The 16,911-nt window shown below is 48.7% G+C and overlaps 5 protein-coding genes across 5 annotated transcripts; 1 reads left to right on the top strand and 4 right to left on the bottom strand.

Annotated features, from left to right (window-relative positions):
* Positions 1–80: 80 nt before the first annotated feature.
* L3040_001491 (uncharacterized protein) lies at positions 81–515 on the top strand (the record flags this gene model as incomplete). The annotated part of the gene is made up of 1 exon (XM_007293048.2): positions 81–515. One exon carries the CDS (start codon positions 81–83, stop codon positions 513–515), a length of 435 nt encoding a protein of 144 aa, XP_007293110.2.
* Positions 516–8,105: 7,590 nt separating this feature from the next.
* L3040_001490 (uncharacterized protein) lies at positions 8,106–8,627 on the bottom strand (the record flags this gene model as incomplete). Its single annotated transcript, XM_007293047.1, has 1 exon — positions 8,106–8,627. The coding sequence occupies one exon, from the start codon at positions 8,625–8,627 to the stop codon at positions 8,106–8,108; it is 522 nt and encodes a 173-aa protein (XP_007293109.1).
* Positions 8,628–11,701: 3,074 nt separating this feature from the next.
* On the bottom strand, positions 11,702–12,225 carry L3040_001489 (uncharacterized protein; the record flags this gene model as incomplete). The annotated part of the gene is made up of 3 exons (XM_007293046.1): positions 11,702–11,863; positions 11,997–12,114; positions 12,191–12,225. 3 exons carry the CDS (start codon positions 12,223–12,225, stop codon positions 11,702–11,704), a joined length of 315 nt encoding a protein of 104 aa, XP_007293108.1.
* Positions 12,226–12,471: 246 nt separating this feature from the next.
* Positions 12,472–14,095, bottom strand: L3040_001488 (uncharacterized protein; the record flags this gene model as incomplete). The annotated part of the gene is made up of 7 exons (XM_066156765.1): positions 12,472–12,663; positions 12,727–12,763; positions 13,002–13,031; positions 13,171–13,224; positions 13,297–13,324; positions 13,388–13,618; positions 13,822–14,095. 7 exons carry the CDS (start codon positions 14,093–14,095, stop codon positions 12,472–12,474), a joined length of 846 nt encoding a protein of 281 aa, XP_066012784.1.
* A 739-nt stretch (positions 14,096–14,834) lies between these two features.
* On the bottom strand, positions 14,835–16,438 carry L3040_001487 (uncharacterized protein; the record flags this gene model as incomplete). The annotated part of the gene is made up of 3 exons (XM_007293045.2): positions 14,835–15,866; positions 15,920–16,319; positions 16,380–16,438. 3 exons carry the CDS (start codon positions 16,436–16,438, stop codon positions 14,835–14,837), a joined length of 1,491 nt encoding a protein of 496 aa, XP_007293107.2.
* Positions 16,439–16,911: the final 473 nt, after the last annotated feature.

The raw sequence follows: 16,911 nt of genomic DNA, 5'->3' as shown, positions 1-16,911 counted from the left end.
TTCCCGTGCTCTACAGTGCTTTACAATCTTTCTACAAGCTCAATCCGTCAAAACGATCACCTTCAATCACCAACCCCACCATGCGTTTCAATAACAACTTCTTCTTGCTCGCCTCCTTCCTCGGCGGCGCAACCGCCATGCGCCGAAGCTGCTACCTCGACGGGGACGCACCAACTAACAACGGCGTTTACAAACCTACCGACATCGACACCATACGAGCAATCGCGGCTGACTTTTGCACCGACGACACAACCCTACTCAACCTGAACGACAAAAAACCCCCTTCAGCAGGAAGTGATTACATAGTTCCTTGCGCTCAACGGTATCGCGATTGCGCTCGGATCCCGGACACCGAAAACGGGTACTACACGGTCGCCCAAGGGGACACTATTATGAACATTGCGCGGGATTTCTGCCTCGATAGCGGCGAGAAAGTGAGGTCCATGAACCCCGACATGAAGAGCGACACCGTTGTCACCGGCTCGGTCCTCCTCGTTCCGTGCGCTTGGAATTAGCGACCGTGCAGGACATGGGAAGGGGGAGGCGGATTCGCGATTGGCCGTCCTGGGTTCCTCGTTACAAATGGCTGTTGCGAGGCAAAGCCGGAGGAGAGCAGGGTGCACGTGCTACCAGAGGGCACTGCATGGACCTTGAGACTTGGCACTGGTGCTTATCTCATGATAACGTCGCCCCGATTCCTAGTTGTAGAGAATACAAGTTCACCTTACCCAACCAACCACATACACACAACATCATGAAAAAGCTTCCTTTGGTGACTTGGTATTGTCACTAGACAAGTACCAGGTACGTAGTGCTAGCAATAATGGTTAAACATCTTTGTATTACCTTGAAGGGTGGTAGGGGGTCATTTACGTAGCACGTAGTAAAAGGTCCTCTGATCCTCTTTTATAAGAAACGGCCATTGGACCGCTTAAATTCAGTACTACGCTCTTTTCCAGAATAGTTTACCGAGAAGCCCGTCCCATTGAAAGAGATCGTCTTGTGGCCGTCCCATAGCCACCCCCGTCCAGACTTTCAAAACAGGCTTATTAATAAGCTCGTTTTAAAAAAATTGAAATCGTTCGATAACTATTTTAAGAAAGATATAATAGTCAGTGCACTGACTTTGTGACCTGCGGGCTCTCGGTCACAGTCAAGGCAAGCCAGTGTCCTAGGTCAAGCAAGTGTTCCATTTCAATTATTTCAACTTATATTGAGATAACTTAGCAACGAATATTGCTATAATATTTAAAACTAGATGCATAGATCGGCGTAACCGGGATCTTTAAAAGTTGAACTAAATATAAAATCTTTTTATCAACAATTTAATAATTAATAAAATAAATAATATTTGATTAATCGTCGGTTACCTTGAATTTAATTTGTAAAAAATCCCGACCTGGCGCAGCCAGGTCGGCACCACCAAGGCGGGACACCCAGCAAGGCGGGACAGTAACAGTATACCACTTATTAAACAACAACTATTATTATAAAAAATTAAAAAAAAATCTTTATACGCTAAGAAATTTTTTCTTTACAAACTTGAATTAAAATTATAAAAATCCATTTATTTGTGGTAATCTAATACATTGAAATGTAATGAAAAAACGGTTAAAAACTGTCCTAAATAATTCAAATTTACTTGTTTATTGCAAATATCTTAATAATCACAACCTTAATTCAAAAAAACCTCACATAAATCGAAAATAAACGATTTAATATACTATATTACTAAGGGTATTAATTATTAAATAAAAGTTGGTAGTGATGCACGTATTCTTTTGATAGGTTTAAATAAAAGTCCGATTTTCGTGTTCCTCGCTTATTTTAATATATACGCGGCAATTCTAATATATACTCAATAGTAAAATCGAAAAAAAAAAAGATCAAAAGTACTATTTTTATTACTTTAACTCAATACAATAAAGGAATAACAACTTGGAATTAAGATTCGATTAATTTATTAGTATTAAACTTAATACGGTGCATCTTTTGATACAAAAACAATTATTATATAATAGTTGATTGATTTTCTATTTATTAAAAAAAAGCAAATTTTACTGTCCCGCCTTGCTGGTTGTCCCGCCTTGGTGGTGCCGACTTGCTATAGCAAGTCGGTCAATTCTTTCGAATTAAAATTTAAGGAAACCGACGATTACCGATTGAAATTGATTGAAAATCAAATATTTTGTATTGAAAATTTTATATTTTTTAATATTAATCGTCTTTTAGATTGAAATATGATATAAAAATTTAATATTTAAAAAACTCTTAATCAAGCGGACTCGTACTATTTGTTTTTTTATTATAACTTTTATAACTATTATTTTATTTAAGTTATAAATATAATCGAAAAGTTGATGTTCTTGAATTTTTGCTAAATTGTCCGAGCTTTTTTCGCTATAACAATTGTAATTTTGCGTAATAAATATTATTTTACTTATTTCAATAATAAAAAAATATAATATGTTTTATAAAAAAAGTATCATTTACTTATTTCGATTCGTATATCAAATTTTTATTGTTGTATCTTTTTTTGTTCTTAACTTATTCTTAATACAAATCGCGATTTCCGATTCTTTTCGATAAAGAATCAAAAACAATTTATTTTTTTACGATTTGCAACTTGAATTACTTGATAATAATAAAAACTGCAATAATAAAATTTGAATGCATTAATCGGCGGAATCGAGCTCTTTAGAAGTATCAGATTTTTAATATCGTAGCTTTATTCTTTATTAAGTTATTTTTAAAACAAGTTGAAATAATTGAAATAGGACACTTGCTTGACCTGGGACACTTGCTTGCCTTGACTGTGATCAAGAGCCCGCAGGTCACAAAGTCAGTGCACTGACTATTAGATAAAAAATTATCTCTTAAACAAAATCGTTTTGATAATAATGTCATAGGTTCGATGACAAAAGATTTTTCTCGGTATCGCTGCCACGGCTTACATCTCAACGTTTTAAAACTTTTTATCATCGGAATCGATCGATTCAGCAAAAGTCAACCCGCGCGAGTAGCGCGTGCAGTGCGTGCCCTACGCCTCGAGAAGGGGGGTGGTGTGGTAAGAGGTACCTTAGCCTAGCAGGTAATACAACAAGAAAAAAAAAAATAGATTATTTGCTTACTAACTTACGCTCTCCGGGACGGTTTCAAGCTCAAGGACGGCCATAAGACGGGTCTTAAAAACGCCCGAGAACGGTCCCAAGACGGTTTCTATACCAAAAGACGAGTATTGATACCAAAAGACGAGGATTTAAAAAAAGGACGATTTCATCAAATAAACTAGTTCTATCTTAGCTACGATTTAAAAAAAAAAATTTAAATCGTTTGTGTGTGTTTTCAGATTCTATTCAATCTTTAAAGTATCGGCCTAGGGTGATCGATCCACCAGCCATGCCAACCTAAGGTAGGTATTAAAACCGTCCTGAAAAGAGTTGGTTATCGGATGATCAGCTGACCGTCTAGATGCTCCTGCATTCCCCTTTAAGGCTACCTCAGTTAGTATATAATATCCATCTCTCCACTCGGAATCTGAACTCAAGCTCATCTTTTTATACTCATTTTACTTGACCGCGACCGCGACCTTAACGCAAGACACGAGCAAGATTACGGTAGAAACTAGGTACCTAGTACTTTGCATAGCTCACTCACTCACTCACCCACTCACCCACCCACTCACTCACTCACTCACCACCTCCTTGCCTTCCCATCCCCCAACCAATAATGCCCCGCTGCTCGCTCGCTCGCTCGCTCGCTCGCTACTCTACAACCCAATCAAACCGCACCGTCGTCCGGTTTCCAGCGCCACACCCCCACCGCCCGCATGCATGCAGACTGTAAGTAAGGACGGTACTTACTTACCTACCTACCTACCTTACTTACGTACAGCAGTAAGTTGTACGTACGTACGTACAGAAGTAAAAAACGCCGTTCGTCCGATGGAGGTCGGTCGATCGATCGATCGCAGTGCATAAATACCGGTAGGGTATGTATGCATGTACTGTACTGTATGTAGGTGTACCGGTACGTACGTACGCATCGATCTGATCTCGTGATGCGAGCACGAGAGCAGAGCAGGCATGTTCCACGTGTGTGCAGTGTGTGATTTGTGATTTGTAGTCTGTGATTTGTGATTTGTGATTTGTGATCTGTAGTCGTCCGCTCTTTTGGTGTTCTCTACTTACTTACCACTCCTTCCCTCTTTGGGTGTTCTCCCCATCACCTTCCCCTCCACCCCCTCCCACTTGCACAGGACCGGAGGGCTAAGGTGTCGGGATGTGGGATGTCGGGATGTGGGGGTAGGGCTATTGTTGATACCGATACCGATACCGATACGGTACCTACCTTACCTACTATACGTACAGATAGAATACCGGTATAGGTAAGGTACCTACCTAGGTACCTACCTTAGCGGAGCAAGCCGGGATTCTAGAACCGTATAGCTGACCGTGTAGCAGCCTTAGGCCGTGTAGCGGGCCATGTAGCAGCCTTAAGCCGTGCAATAATCGTATAGAAATTTTAAACCGTGTAGAAACCGTTAGCGAGGGCGATCGCATAGACCGCCCTTTAATAACCCTTAACTCCGATATACTAATTCAATTTTGCCGCGCACAGCTGAATAAGTAGTATATTTGAACTTCGCGTTCTTAATAAAACTTTAACTATTATAACTATTACAACTACTAAGTATCAAGCGCGTCACTTTTTAACCCTTAACCACCTTATCTTCTTTCACCTTTATCTGCTACGAATACTAATCTATATTCTAACGTACTAGTATCGAAAAAGCAAGTGATCCTTTCTTCGGTCCCTTTTCCTTCGGTCCGTCCTCCGGTCTGCTCACTTGCAAGGACCATTCTTTCGAATGTGGATTGGCCGAATAGTAAGGCAAACCAGCCACCCCCCCCCCCCCCCCCCCTTCTTTTTATTCTTTTTATTTGCTACGCATACTAATCAATTGTTTATAGTGATAGACGCGCTAGCCTCCAAGCTCCCTCCTTTTCTCTCTCTTTTTCTCCCTCTTAATAAGCTAATCTCTAAGTCTTTAAGCTCCTTCTCTTTCCAACTTTACGGTCCGATATCACCAATATTATTTTATAAGCTAAAAGATTACAAGAGGTCTAAAAGAGAGCGCTGAGGTGGAGGTAGCAATCTAGCAGAAGTAGAGGTAGTAATAAATAGCCCTTACCAATTGAATTCAAACTTGCTTCCTTAAATATAATAGCTTAGCGCACAGCCACACTAGTAACCCCGCCCGGATTCTCCCCTTAGGCGCAGCCCTCGCTTAAGTCCTTCTACACGGTCTAAAAATATCTACACGGTCTAAAACTTCTATACGGTTTAAAAATTTTACACGTTTGAAATTTCTATACGGTTTAAATACTTACACGGTTTAAAATCTATCAACCGAGCTGTTTTGAAGGATAGTGGCCAACCGTGTAGACCTGCTACACGGTCTGCCCTACGGTTCTAGAATCCCGGCTTGCTCCGCTAAGGTACTTACCCCTCCTTCCCTCTTTGGGTGTTCTCCCTATCACCTTGCCCTCCACCCCTCCCCTCCCACTTGCACAGGACCGGAGGGCTGAGGTGTCGGGATGTGGGATGTCGGGATGTCGGGATGTCGGGATGTGGGGGTAGGGATATTGTTGATACCGATACCGATACCGATACCGATACGGTACCTACCTACCTACCTACGTAGTACCTACTATACCGGTACATATACTTACAGATAGAGTATAGGTAGGTACCTTAGGTACCTCCCTAGGTAGGTAGGGAGGACGCCCTTTCTTTCCCTTTCTTTCCCTTCTTTCCTTTCTTTCCCTTCTTTCCCTTCTTTCCCTTCTATTCACTACCTACCTGTTCACGTCACGTCACGTCCTGTGGATACTTATGTATGTATGTGTAATGGATTATGTTAGGTTGTGTTGCATCGTAGAACTGGATCACTATTTGTTAGGTATATTATTATCATCATCATCATCATTACTAGTCAGCGAGCTGAAATGAAATGAAATGCAATGAAATGAGATAAGCTGGCTCAGCTGGCCAAGCTAAGCTAAGCCAGCGACAACAGTAGGTACCTACCTAGGTACCGGTACAGCCATGAAAACGGGCAAAGGGGTGATCGTTACCATACTACCTACCGTATACTGTACCGGTACTACAGTTACCTTACCTTACCTACCAACCTACCTACTAACCCAGGATTAGTAGCGGTAGCGCGAGTATGTGATGGTGCGGCGTCATCCATTAATAAGGACATCACCACCACCACCACCACCACCATAGCACCCAGAGCAACGATTAAAAAAAAAAAAAAAAAAAAAAGGCAAACCCAAACGAACACAAAGCAACGATGAAAAAAAAAGGGCAGGCCGATACCAAAACAGGCGCAGAAGGCAAGCGAGTATAAAGCTATACGTAATTATACATACATACATACGTACATACATACATACATACATACATACACACGTAACGTCGTACCGGTAGCAAGAAAAGTATCTAATCCGCTTCGTATGTCTACCCACCCAGCCACCCTTTCTCTCTCTCTCTCGTAGACTTTTTCGACTTCTTCGGTCGGTCGTCTAGGTAGGTAGGTAGGTATCTAGGTAGTGCCTATTGGTTCGTTCGTTTACCGGGACGGTGCGGTAGGGTAGGTAAGGTAAGGTACCTACCTATTCATGCGTCCTATTGTACTAGTACGTACGGTACGAGAGCTTGATGGGGTTTACCGTACGTATATGCGTTCTGTTGTAGGATAAGGATAGGGATAGGGATAGGGATAGGGATGATAGCAGCAGCAGCAATGACGACAACAAGCACAATAACCACACTGAAGCTACCAGTAGGTATGGTATGGTATTCCTTGCCTTCCCTTGCCTTGCCTTGCCTTCTTTCTGTCCCTCACTTCACTTCACATCCACATCACGTCACAGACCCGGCGCCCACCCGGCCGCCCACCTACCCGCTCCCATACGGTACCCCCTTGACTCCGTCCGCACCGCACCGCACCGCACTGCACTTGCTTGCCGTACACGTGGCCCACGGCACGCTACACTAGGTACGCTACGCTACGCTACGTACAGTAGTAGTAGGTAGTACTTCCCATACCTCCCTCTCCTTCCCCTCCACTCCCTTCCCCACCAACTCCACTCCACTCCACTCCACTCCACTAATCCCAGCCCAAAAAAAAAAAAAAAAAAAAAAAAAAACACACACACACACACACACACAAACACCCCTTCCCCCCCCCCCCCCCCCCCCAAAAAAAAAAAAGTTTAAATTTTGTTTTTTCTCTCACAGCCCAGTCCCCCAGTCCCAGTCCCAGTCGCAAGTCTCGGAAATCCCTGCCTCCTACGGTACTGTACTGTACGTACGTAAGCGTCTCAGGTGGTGCCCGATAAGGAGAACAAAGACGTCAGCTCAGCTCGTGTTTGAAACGCGGCTCCACTTTGCGCGGTTTCAGCCGTGGTGGGGGAGGGAGGGGGAGGGGAGGGGGAGACTAGGTTCAGGACTTCCTAGGGAGGGGGTATGGGATGAGAGAGGAAGGGACGAGGGAAGGGACGAGAGGATGGGACGAGGAAGAGAAAGGTGGAGGACGGAGGATGGAAGATGTATTGTATTGGCACCGAGGTACGACGACGAAGTACGGTCATGTCATGGTGCTTGAATGTTAACTCTGGCCAGCTACAGTAGTGAGGTAGCTAGGTAGGTAAAATGCTTGCTTGCTTCTGCTGTGAGAGTCGGTAAGTAGCACGAGGAGCCGAGACAGTTGCGCGAGCCGGATTGCCCTGATGTGTGCACCGCCTAGGAGAAGCTATTCATTTCTCGAAAGCCTTCAGAGGAGAGTCGCAGACTCTCGGACATATGATACACTCAGACCGGGAGAACCTGATGCCATCCCATCGGTAGCCTGTCCTTTCCCGGATCGACTCCGTACCAAACTCCTCGGCGTGATTCTTGCCTTCTGATCCCTCAGCCGGACGCGGTCTGGTCCTCGGCTATCCCGAGCTTTGGGCCTCGCAACTCTCGTGGTCAGCTGTAGCAGTATTAATGCTGTTGATATGTAAATTCCCCCTCCTCCCCATCGTGCTTCACGTCCCAGGATAGGGCTTGATGTGCCTGTCGCGGCCCCCCGCAGTCAAGGCGCGCAAGCGTCCCTTGAACCTCGTCGCGATACCCTCTACACTCTCGGCAATCTCGCGGGGCCGCTCCTCCAAGCTCCGCCTCAGCGCATCCTCGCTCCTGACGCCAAAAGCAATCGTCCGTTGGCCGAAATGCTTCAGGCTGTCGGGTACCGCAAAGTCCGGCTGCACCGGACTCTGTCCGCCGTTCGACGGCCAGGCCGGGGTCGTGTAGCGTCGACGGGCAGCCGAGAAGGAGAAGGAGTCGGTCGAGGCGTTGGAGGCGGAGCTGTCGCTGCGGGCCTTGCGTTTGCGCTCTTGCAGCTCGTCTTCTTGTTGCAGAACGGCGAGGAGGAAGCTGTTATCGTGCGAGCTTTGGAGATGGACTTCGGACCCGGTGAGGGCACTGCCTTCGGTGAAGCGCGATTCGCGCCTCGGTCGGGTCTTGGGGGGGATGGTTGGGATCGAGGGGGTGGGTGTGGTGGAAGCCATCGCCAGGGATGGGGCTGTGATGGATGGATGGATAACCGGCCGAGAGGTGTTGGGTGATCGCGATGCTGTTGCTGTGATGCTGGTGGTCTCGGTATGGATATGATGTGATGATCAGTGGCCGTGGCTGTGGTAGCAGCCGTGATAGTGGCAGCGAGAGACTTACGAGTAGAGAAAGAAAGTAACCTTGCCGGGGGGGGGGGGGGGGGGTCGGAGTACTTGTACTTGTGGGCTTTCCTTTGCGACGACGGGTAACATCCTACCCACCGTACGGGACCTTTACCTACACTACAGTACCGCACTAACCATGAGGCGAGACGCTAGACCCAGACCCGCGGGTCCTGCAGGAGCGATCCCCCTTCTCTTTCTTCCCTTTTCTTGTGCATCTGGGCCTGGAACCCTGGACCTGGGCCTGAGCCTGAGCCTGGACCGGGGTCTGGGCCTGGACCCGGGGTCTGTCCCCGGTCCCGCGTCCCACATCCCGCATCCCGCATCCCGCATCCCGCGTCCCCCGTCCACCGTCCACCGTCCACCGGAAATTCCATCCTCGTCTGTTGTCAGGATGACCACGGCAACTTTCGACTGTACTACGTATGTATCGATATAGGACGATCACCCACTCCGCGATACAGGTATCTTGCCTGCCGCGAGATTCATGCGTGCAATTATCGTACAATTAATTCATGCCACGATACCATTCCTGCCATCTCCTGCTACCCCGCTTCCGAATGCTCGTCGCCAAACCCGGGTTTCACATCTCAGAGTAATTGCATGCAGTAGGTACGTAGTACGTACCGAGTACGTACTACTGCTACCGGTACCGGTAGGTATCTGCAACCTCGACCGCTCTCATTCGCTTGCCAGCGCTGATACTCTTGTTTTCTCACGTGGTCAAACTCATCCTGAGTTCGATGGACTGACTGGTCGGAAGCTGAAACCGAGAAGCCAAACGTGCCGACGAAGCTGGAAATGTGGAGATCGAGAGAACCAGCGGCTTCTTTCTCGCACGAGGTCCTGACCAGACGTCGATCTGCATCAAGTATTGTAACAGGGAGGGCGAGAGACGTCCGATCCGAGAGTCGGCTGACAGTTGGGAGAGGTGATCCAGAGGTTCGACGGTTGCGATGGAGGGGGCTCGAGCTTCGATATCGCTACAGTCAGCAGGGCAGCAGGGCAGCAGGGCAGCAGGCAGATCATCGAGTCAGAAAAAGCTGCCACGACCCTGCGAAGGGGAATTGCCGCTCTGTCAAGTGTCTACTCGAAGCGAATCTGAAGGGTGCAGAAACGATCTTCGCTTGCCGTTTTTAGATCCTGAAACACAAAGAAGACTGACTGCCTCGAGGTGATGAACCCGGCCCGGCACGGCCCAAACCCAGGCCTCGAGCCCTCGAGCTCCCGACGCGGTCTGCAAACCGGCTGGCGATGTAGGTACTAGTAGTTGCAACGAGGTGCGGAAAACGTCAAAGGCGTGGGACCATCTCCAAACTCGCTTACGCTTTCTCGAGTGCGGGTGCAGAGGCATACCGGTAGGTACCGACAGTCCCGTCGGTGCATCTGGCGGTGAGATGGGGTCAGCGGGCTTCCAGACCCAGGCCCAGACCCAGGCCCTCTTCCGTGCACCACGAGATCGACTGGCCGTAAACCGTAAACCGTAAACGCGCGGAAAAAGACAAAATGAAAGAAAAAAAATATATATTTTTAAAAAAGGCTTCTCCCTCCGTAGAAATCGCCGCGAAACATTTCCGGGCAAGTACAAGGCAGCAAAGGCTGTTGATCTGCCGCGTTCGTCGGAAGTTCGTTTCAACCTACGGGTCAAGTACTACGTCCTACCGGTACTTAGGTACTTACTTCCTTCCTGACTTTCTGACTTCCTTCCTTCCTGATCTGACCCCGTGTTTCCACGCCGCTGCTTGGCCGCCGCGCTCATGAAGACGGAGTGATACGTAGTAAGTAGCGAGAGAGAAGTTATAAAAATCAAAAATTTTAAAAAAAAAGGGAAAGGGAAAGGGAAAGGGCGGACGGGCGACTCGGTACCAAGCTCACGCATGTGGAATCGTGGATGGAGCTAGCTAGCTACTATCTAGGTATCTATTTATCATTTGATTTGATCTGATTTGATGTGATCTGATCTGATCTGATGTGGTCTGATCTGATCTAATTGATCTGAGAGCCTCCTTCCGGAACGCGGTCCGCGAGGGCAAATGGCAAATGGCAGAACTCTAGACAGACAGACAGATATTGACGTTTGGGGGCTCTGCTCGAGGACAGGTCGAGTCTGGCGCGGGGGTGGCAGAGGAGGTGGGAGGGAGGAGGGAGGAGGGAGGAGGGAGGAGGGAGGAGGGAGGAGGGAGGAGGAAGGAGGGAATATGTAAGAGGGAAGAGGGAAGAGGGAGGTAGCCCTCCTAGCATCTCACCCCGCAGTCTCTCTGGTACGTACCTTACGTAGGTAGGTACCGGTAGATAGGCAGCGGGCACTGGCTAAGAATACATCTGTGACACTCGCTCTCTGTCGCTCTCGCTCATCTACAGCGTGCAGGAAGGGGAAGAGGGGGGGGTTCTACGCGTGCCCGACATGTGATCTGGACGTTACAGTACCGTAGAAGGCCAAGCCAGACAAACGCAGTGGCGCCCCCACGCGAACGACAGGGAAAGAAAGTGACGGGGGAAGAGAGTCACTTACTACGTCGCAGGCGTAAGTATTACCCCTCGAGGGTAGGGAAAACAGGGGGTTTAAAGTGGAAACTAAACTTTTAAGGCACCCTCGAGGGGTAATACTTAGGCCTGTACCGTGGTAGTTGCCGGGATGGTTTTGTGTGAGAGTTTCCCGTGTTCCGTAAGTATGGTTTTTTTCCTCCCGTTCTTTATTTAGTTACGGAACCCGCCCCGGTGATGGATGATGGCCGGCGGCCACCAGAGCAGAAGACCAAGCTGCACCGTCCGTCCCCCACCACCTTTGGGGGCTACCGGTAGGTACATCATCGACTTCTCCGAAGTAGAGCAGCAGCTTAGAGGCCAGGTCCCCCCCCCCCCCGCCCTCCGCGCGAATCAATCACGCCTCCAAGACCACGCACGATCAATCAGTACTTCAATTTCCTGCTTCTCCTTCCAGCATTCCGAGGAGCATCCCCTGGCTGAGAGTCGCCGACTGGTGATTTTTGGGAGCATGCAACAACCTGGTTAGGGTAGTGTTCATTGCATAAGTCCCTGAAGTTGTACCAGGAATCTAAACCTATATCACACTTTGGAAATGATAAGCAGATGAGCACATATATATATATATATATTTTTTCTCTTCTCTTGTGTGGTAAAAATTAAGGGGGGGGGGGGGAATTGGAAAGGGACTTTGATTCGAATCTGGTGAGAATCACTTACTTTGCCAGTCGCGGTATCCATGGCACCTGATTTATTCTTGACCAGGGGGCATACGGCTTGGGTTGCGGTAGTATCTAAACAGGTGCAAGCAATCTTCTCTGCGCTCACTGCAGAGATACTAGAAGCAACATGCCAAGTTAGCAAAGCTAGCAGCTATGTAAGACTGGAAGAACTTGAGTAGAGAGGCTACTTACAAAAGCACGGTAAGCAGAGACTTGATGGAGACCATTTTGACAGTCTGAAGGGTTGATGTGTAATTCTTTTCGATTTGGGAACTTGATAGTCTGACGGCGGGAAATGTGGGATGGACGTGATGTTTGGGTAACGAGAGCACGGCGGTTGGGAATGACTTTATACTCGTGAGTACCATGCGGAGAGCTGTAGCTGATAGGGCTGAAGCTGGTGAATCTTCAAGTCCTCCTTAAATTTGGGGCTTGGCTGATGCACCATCAGCTTCATATAACCGAAACCAGAATCAACTTTCTGTAAGAATAGGTGGAACGCCGTGTACTTCCAAAGTATACTTGTCGCCAAACAAACCAGAATCAACTGACTGTAAGAATAGCATGCCGTATCCTGCCAGAGTATACTTGTCGCCGTCTTTGCTCGCCAAGTGCGGTCTGGCAAGAGCGTGTCTGCTCAACCATACATTGTTCTGCCACTGATGCTGCTATGAAGTCAGAACTGCAGCAGGTAACAAAGAGGGAAAACGATGGCATAGTCGACAGACCTCCTCTACACAGCTCAGACTCCCTTTCGTATAGGTACTGTCTGTTAAGCCGTACAGAGGATTGCACCGCACTGTACTATTTATACCTGCAACCGGGGGTAAACGTGGTGCCGTAAATAACTCCGCATGTTTCCACGATTCGGAGCCACGGAAATAGGTACTGGGTCTGCCGCACGTAAAATACCGTACGTAGTACTACTACGTAATAATTCAGACGGAGCGGAGAGCGGAGTTCAAAAAATACGGTTTCGGATGCCAAGCCACGTCAGACTGACAAGATGACTTTGAAGGTACTGTAGTTCGGACTGAGCCAAAAACCGTGTTAGCCATTTCAGCCATTTCAAGGCTTTTCCCCCCTTTTTTGCGACAACGCGAATGTCCGATGAGTCATGTCGTGCTAATTGATACATAGTACACCTTGCTGCACCTTGCTGTTGCATGCACCTTGCTATCGATGAATTAATCGGCCATCTTGCAATCGACCCAGCTGATTTGTAACTGGCTACCCTGTCAGCGGTTCGGCGGGCACGTTCCTATTGACGCAGGTCATGGGTGAAGCTTGTTGTATACACTATCCCGGCAAGCAAGAGATCCGTAGCTGTTAAGCGAGGTAATTAGTATAACCCGTAGATCCTGTGCGCGACGCTTAAAGAGATCTTACCATTGGCGGCATGATCAAGGCGTCGATCAGCTCCGTAGATCTGATTAGTTTCATGACAGCGGTCCCTTCCGTTGGGCTTGGGATCTGTATCTGTGGAGGGAGTGGGCTCTTTCCACTTCTGACGGTGCGGGTCGTCGTTGAGCTGAAGCTGAAGGTCGAGGTGGTCGCGTATAGAGATCAAGGGGTTGGTCAAAAGCCAGAAGCACAGATGAAAAGATGAAATCGCAAATACTGTCTCGGGTCTCTTTTGATATAAGCTTGAGTATAAATGAAATGGATGGCGAGAGAGAAAGAAAGAGAGAGAGAGGGAGTGATGACTGAAAAGGGTGTTGTAGCGAGAGACGAAAGGCTATCATCGTTGCAAAGAGCATCACACAAAAATGACATGGAACGCTCGGTCCCAAGCTCATTTGCTAATGCTCAATCGCATTCACGCTCAGCCCACAGATGTGGCGTGTGACATGTGAGACGTTGAGCGAGGCGACGTATCGGCTGCGCAGCCTGCGGTTGAGATACCGGTACCAGCTGGAGCTTCTCGCACGGGAGTAGGGGAATGAGATATGGGGGCTCGCATATGGAATCAACGTCGGACACTGGAGCCTCGGTAGCGAGTGAAAGAGATGGGGAGGAGAGGGAAGGGGGTGTAAGAACATGATACTGCGCACCAAGCGGCGTCAGATCATACGGACTCGTTTGCCAATCAGGCATCTTCTCGCCATGGTAGGTATAGTGACGGCGCTCCACGTAGTCTGGTTCCTTTGAGCGGGGTAGCAATGCGATGGGATGGGATGCCACGAGATATAGTCAGTGAAGCTTTTCAAGTGACACGGCAGCTGTGTTGCGCCACACAGCTATACGAAGTAGCTTGATACACAACGTACAGCTCACTCGAATCTCAACGAGGATCGCAATTGACACCCCACAAAGTAAGCAGAGGGCTTGAGACAGCAGGAGGCAGAAGAAAGAAAGGAAGGAAAGGGGGGGGGGGGGGGGGGGAAAGGACATAAATAAATAAGAGAAAGCTCACCGCATCGCAAGCTAAGTAGTACTTACTCACCTACCTCTGGCTAGCTCTCGCTGTAGCTGCAGCTGTAAGCACCCAGCGCGTCATGTGACCCCCTCTGCATGCACGTATGCATACACACACATGAGGGCTGCAGCAGGAATCATGGCCCACTAGGAGAGCTAAATTTGATGCCGGAGTAGGCGAGGTGCCGCTGAACTATGAAAGAGTAGTTCGGAGCGGGTGGTTGGAACTTGGAAGGAAGGATTGTGGCCTGCCGGGACTCCCCATCTCGCCCAAATCTCCCCAGACAATCAATCACGTCACGGCGAAAGGAGATAGAAAGATCAGATAAGATTTCGATATTGATTGGTTTGCAATGTAAAGGCTAATCATACACAAGTGTCATTCCCATTCGTCACTACTACCCCAGCTTAACCAAGCTTAACCAAAGAGGGCATCGCCCAAACGGATCGATACTGTCTTTGTCTGAGTGTAGTTGGCCAACGCAGCCTCGCCGAGCTCACGTCCGATACCCGACTCCTTGTATCCACCGAAGGGAAGTTGCCAGTGGAGCATGTTGTATTGGTTGACCCAGACGGTACCAGCGCGGAGACCGTTGGAGACGCGGATAGCAGTGTTGAGGTTGGTGGTGTGGACAGCAGCGGCAAGGCCGTAGGACGTGTTGTTGCCGGTCTTGAGAATCTCCTCCTCCGTCTCAAACTTGGAAATAGAGCATACAGGGCCGAAGATCTCCTCTTGCATGATCTTCATGTCCTCGGTGACATCGGCGAAAATGGTAGGCTGAATAAAGTATCCCTTGTCACCATGACGTTCACCGCCGGTGACGATGGTGGCACCAGACTTCTTGCCCTCCTCAATGTAACCCATGATTCGGTCGTATTGCAGTTGGGAAATCTGAGGGCCTTGGAAGGTATCTGGGTGAAATGGGTCTCCGACCTTGTTGGCAGCGGCACGCTCCTTGAATCTTTGAATGAACTTGTCGTAGATACCAGATTGAACGTAGACACGGGAACCAGCACAGCAGCATTGGCCGTGGTTGAAGAAAATACCAAAGTTGACCCAAGAGATGGCGTTCTCAATATCGGCGTCGTTGAAGACAATGTTTGGGGACTTGCCTCCGAGCTCGAGAGTTACCTTCTTCAGGTTGGAGCCGGCTGCAGCCTTCATGACTTGCCGACCGACAACGGTGGATCCGGTGAATGCAACCTTGTCGACATCCATGTGGGCAGAGATGGCAGCACCGGCAACCCTTCCGAAACCAGAGATGATGTTGATGACCCCCGGGGGGAAGCCAGCCTCCTTGATAAATGATGCGGCGACCAGAGCCGAGAGGGGAGTCTGCTCAGCAGTCTTGAGGACAACCGTGTTACCAGCGGCAACGGCAGGGCCGATCTTCCAGGACCACATGAGCAAGGGGAAGTTCCACGGGATGATTTGACCGCAAACACCAATCTATCCGAGGTGAGTAACATGACTATCGTGTTCTGGCATGGGAGAAAACGTACGGGTTCTTGCTTTGTGTACGAAAAAGTATCCGAGTTTGTTTCGATAACCTTGCCCTCGATCTTGTCGGACCAGCCGCCATAGTATCTCAAGCAGCCAACGACGGCAGTGACATCGTCCTTGGCCATGGAAAGGGACTTGCCGTTGTCGAGCGACTCGACAGCAGCAAGGAGGTCGGCGTTCTTCTCGAGAAGGTTTGCGAGGTTGACCAGGCATCTGCCACGGTTCTCTGGTGTTACCTTCCTCCATGGGCCGTCGAATGCCTTCCGGGCAGCTGCTACGGCGATATCGACATCCTTCTCGGTGGCCTCGTGGACAGAGCAGATAACCTCCTCGGTGGAAGGGTTGATGGTCTCGAAGGTCTTGCCATCGACACCCTTAACCCACTCGTTGTTGATAAACCTGGGGGAGAAAGAGGAATCAGTTTAGACCACAGCGTCTAGAGGGGGGAGCAAGACTCACAAGGCGGTGGGTTGCTTGTACTTGCCAGTGGATGGCGTTGAGAGCTCGATGACAGTCATTTTCTCGAGGGGAGGGAAGTGCAAGAGGTATCTTGAGATGAGTAGATGAGTTGTTGTGGTTTTGCCCGAGGCGATGGGGATGGGTATGTTGGGTATATGGAAGAGGAAGAGGAAGAGGAAGAGAAAGAGGAAGAGGAAGAGGAAGAGGAAGAGGAGGGAGAAGAGAGACTGTGAAGCTCGAGGGATGGATAGCGTGGGGGATTTTATGGAATTTATGCTAAGACAGGAGCCACAGGCAAAGGCCAAGGATGGCGGGGCGTTACCATTCCCTAACCTACTTCCCCGCATCTCGCTGGACTTTCCCGCGATTCGCGAACGGCAGATAAGTAGACCATCGACCAAATCCCGATAATCCTCTCGCAAGCCATCGGTCATGACATAATCACCACGTCTACTGGCTGTCACCTGGACTGCACATCCCAGCATCTTGGTAAAGTAGTACCACGGTACCGGTAGAATACTCTCCCACCCCC

Source organism: Drepanopeziza brunnea (genome assembly GCF_022702325.1).
Source record: "Drepanopeziza brunnea f. sp. 'multigermtubi' strain 214-2 chromosome Unknown ctg2, whole genome shotgun sequence".
In the NCBI taxonomy this organism is placed as follows: domain Eukaryota; kingdom Fungi; phylum Ascomycota; class Leotiomycetes; order Helotiales; family Drepanopezizaceae; genus Drepanopeziza; species Drepanopeziza brunnea.
This window is presented reverse-complemented; position numbering and strand designations above follow the sequence as displayed.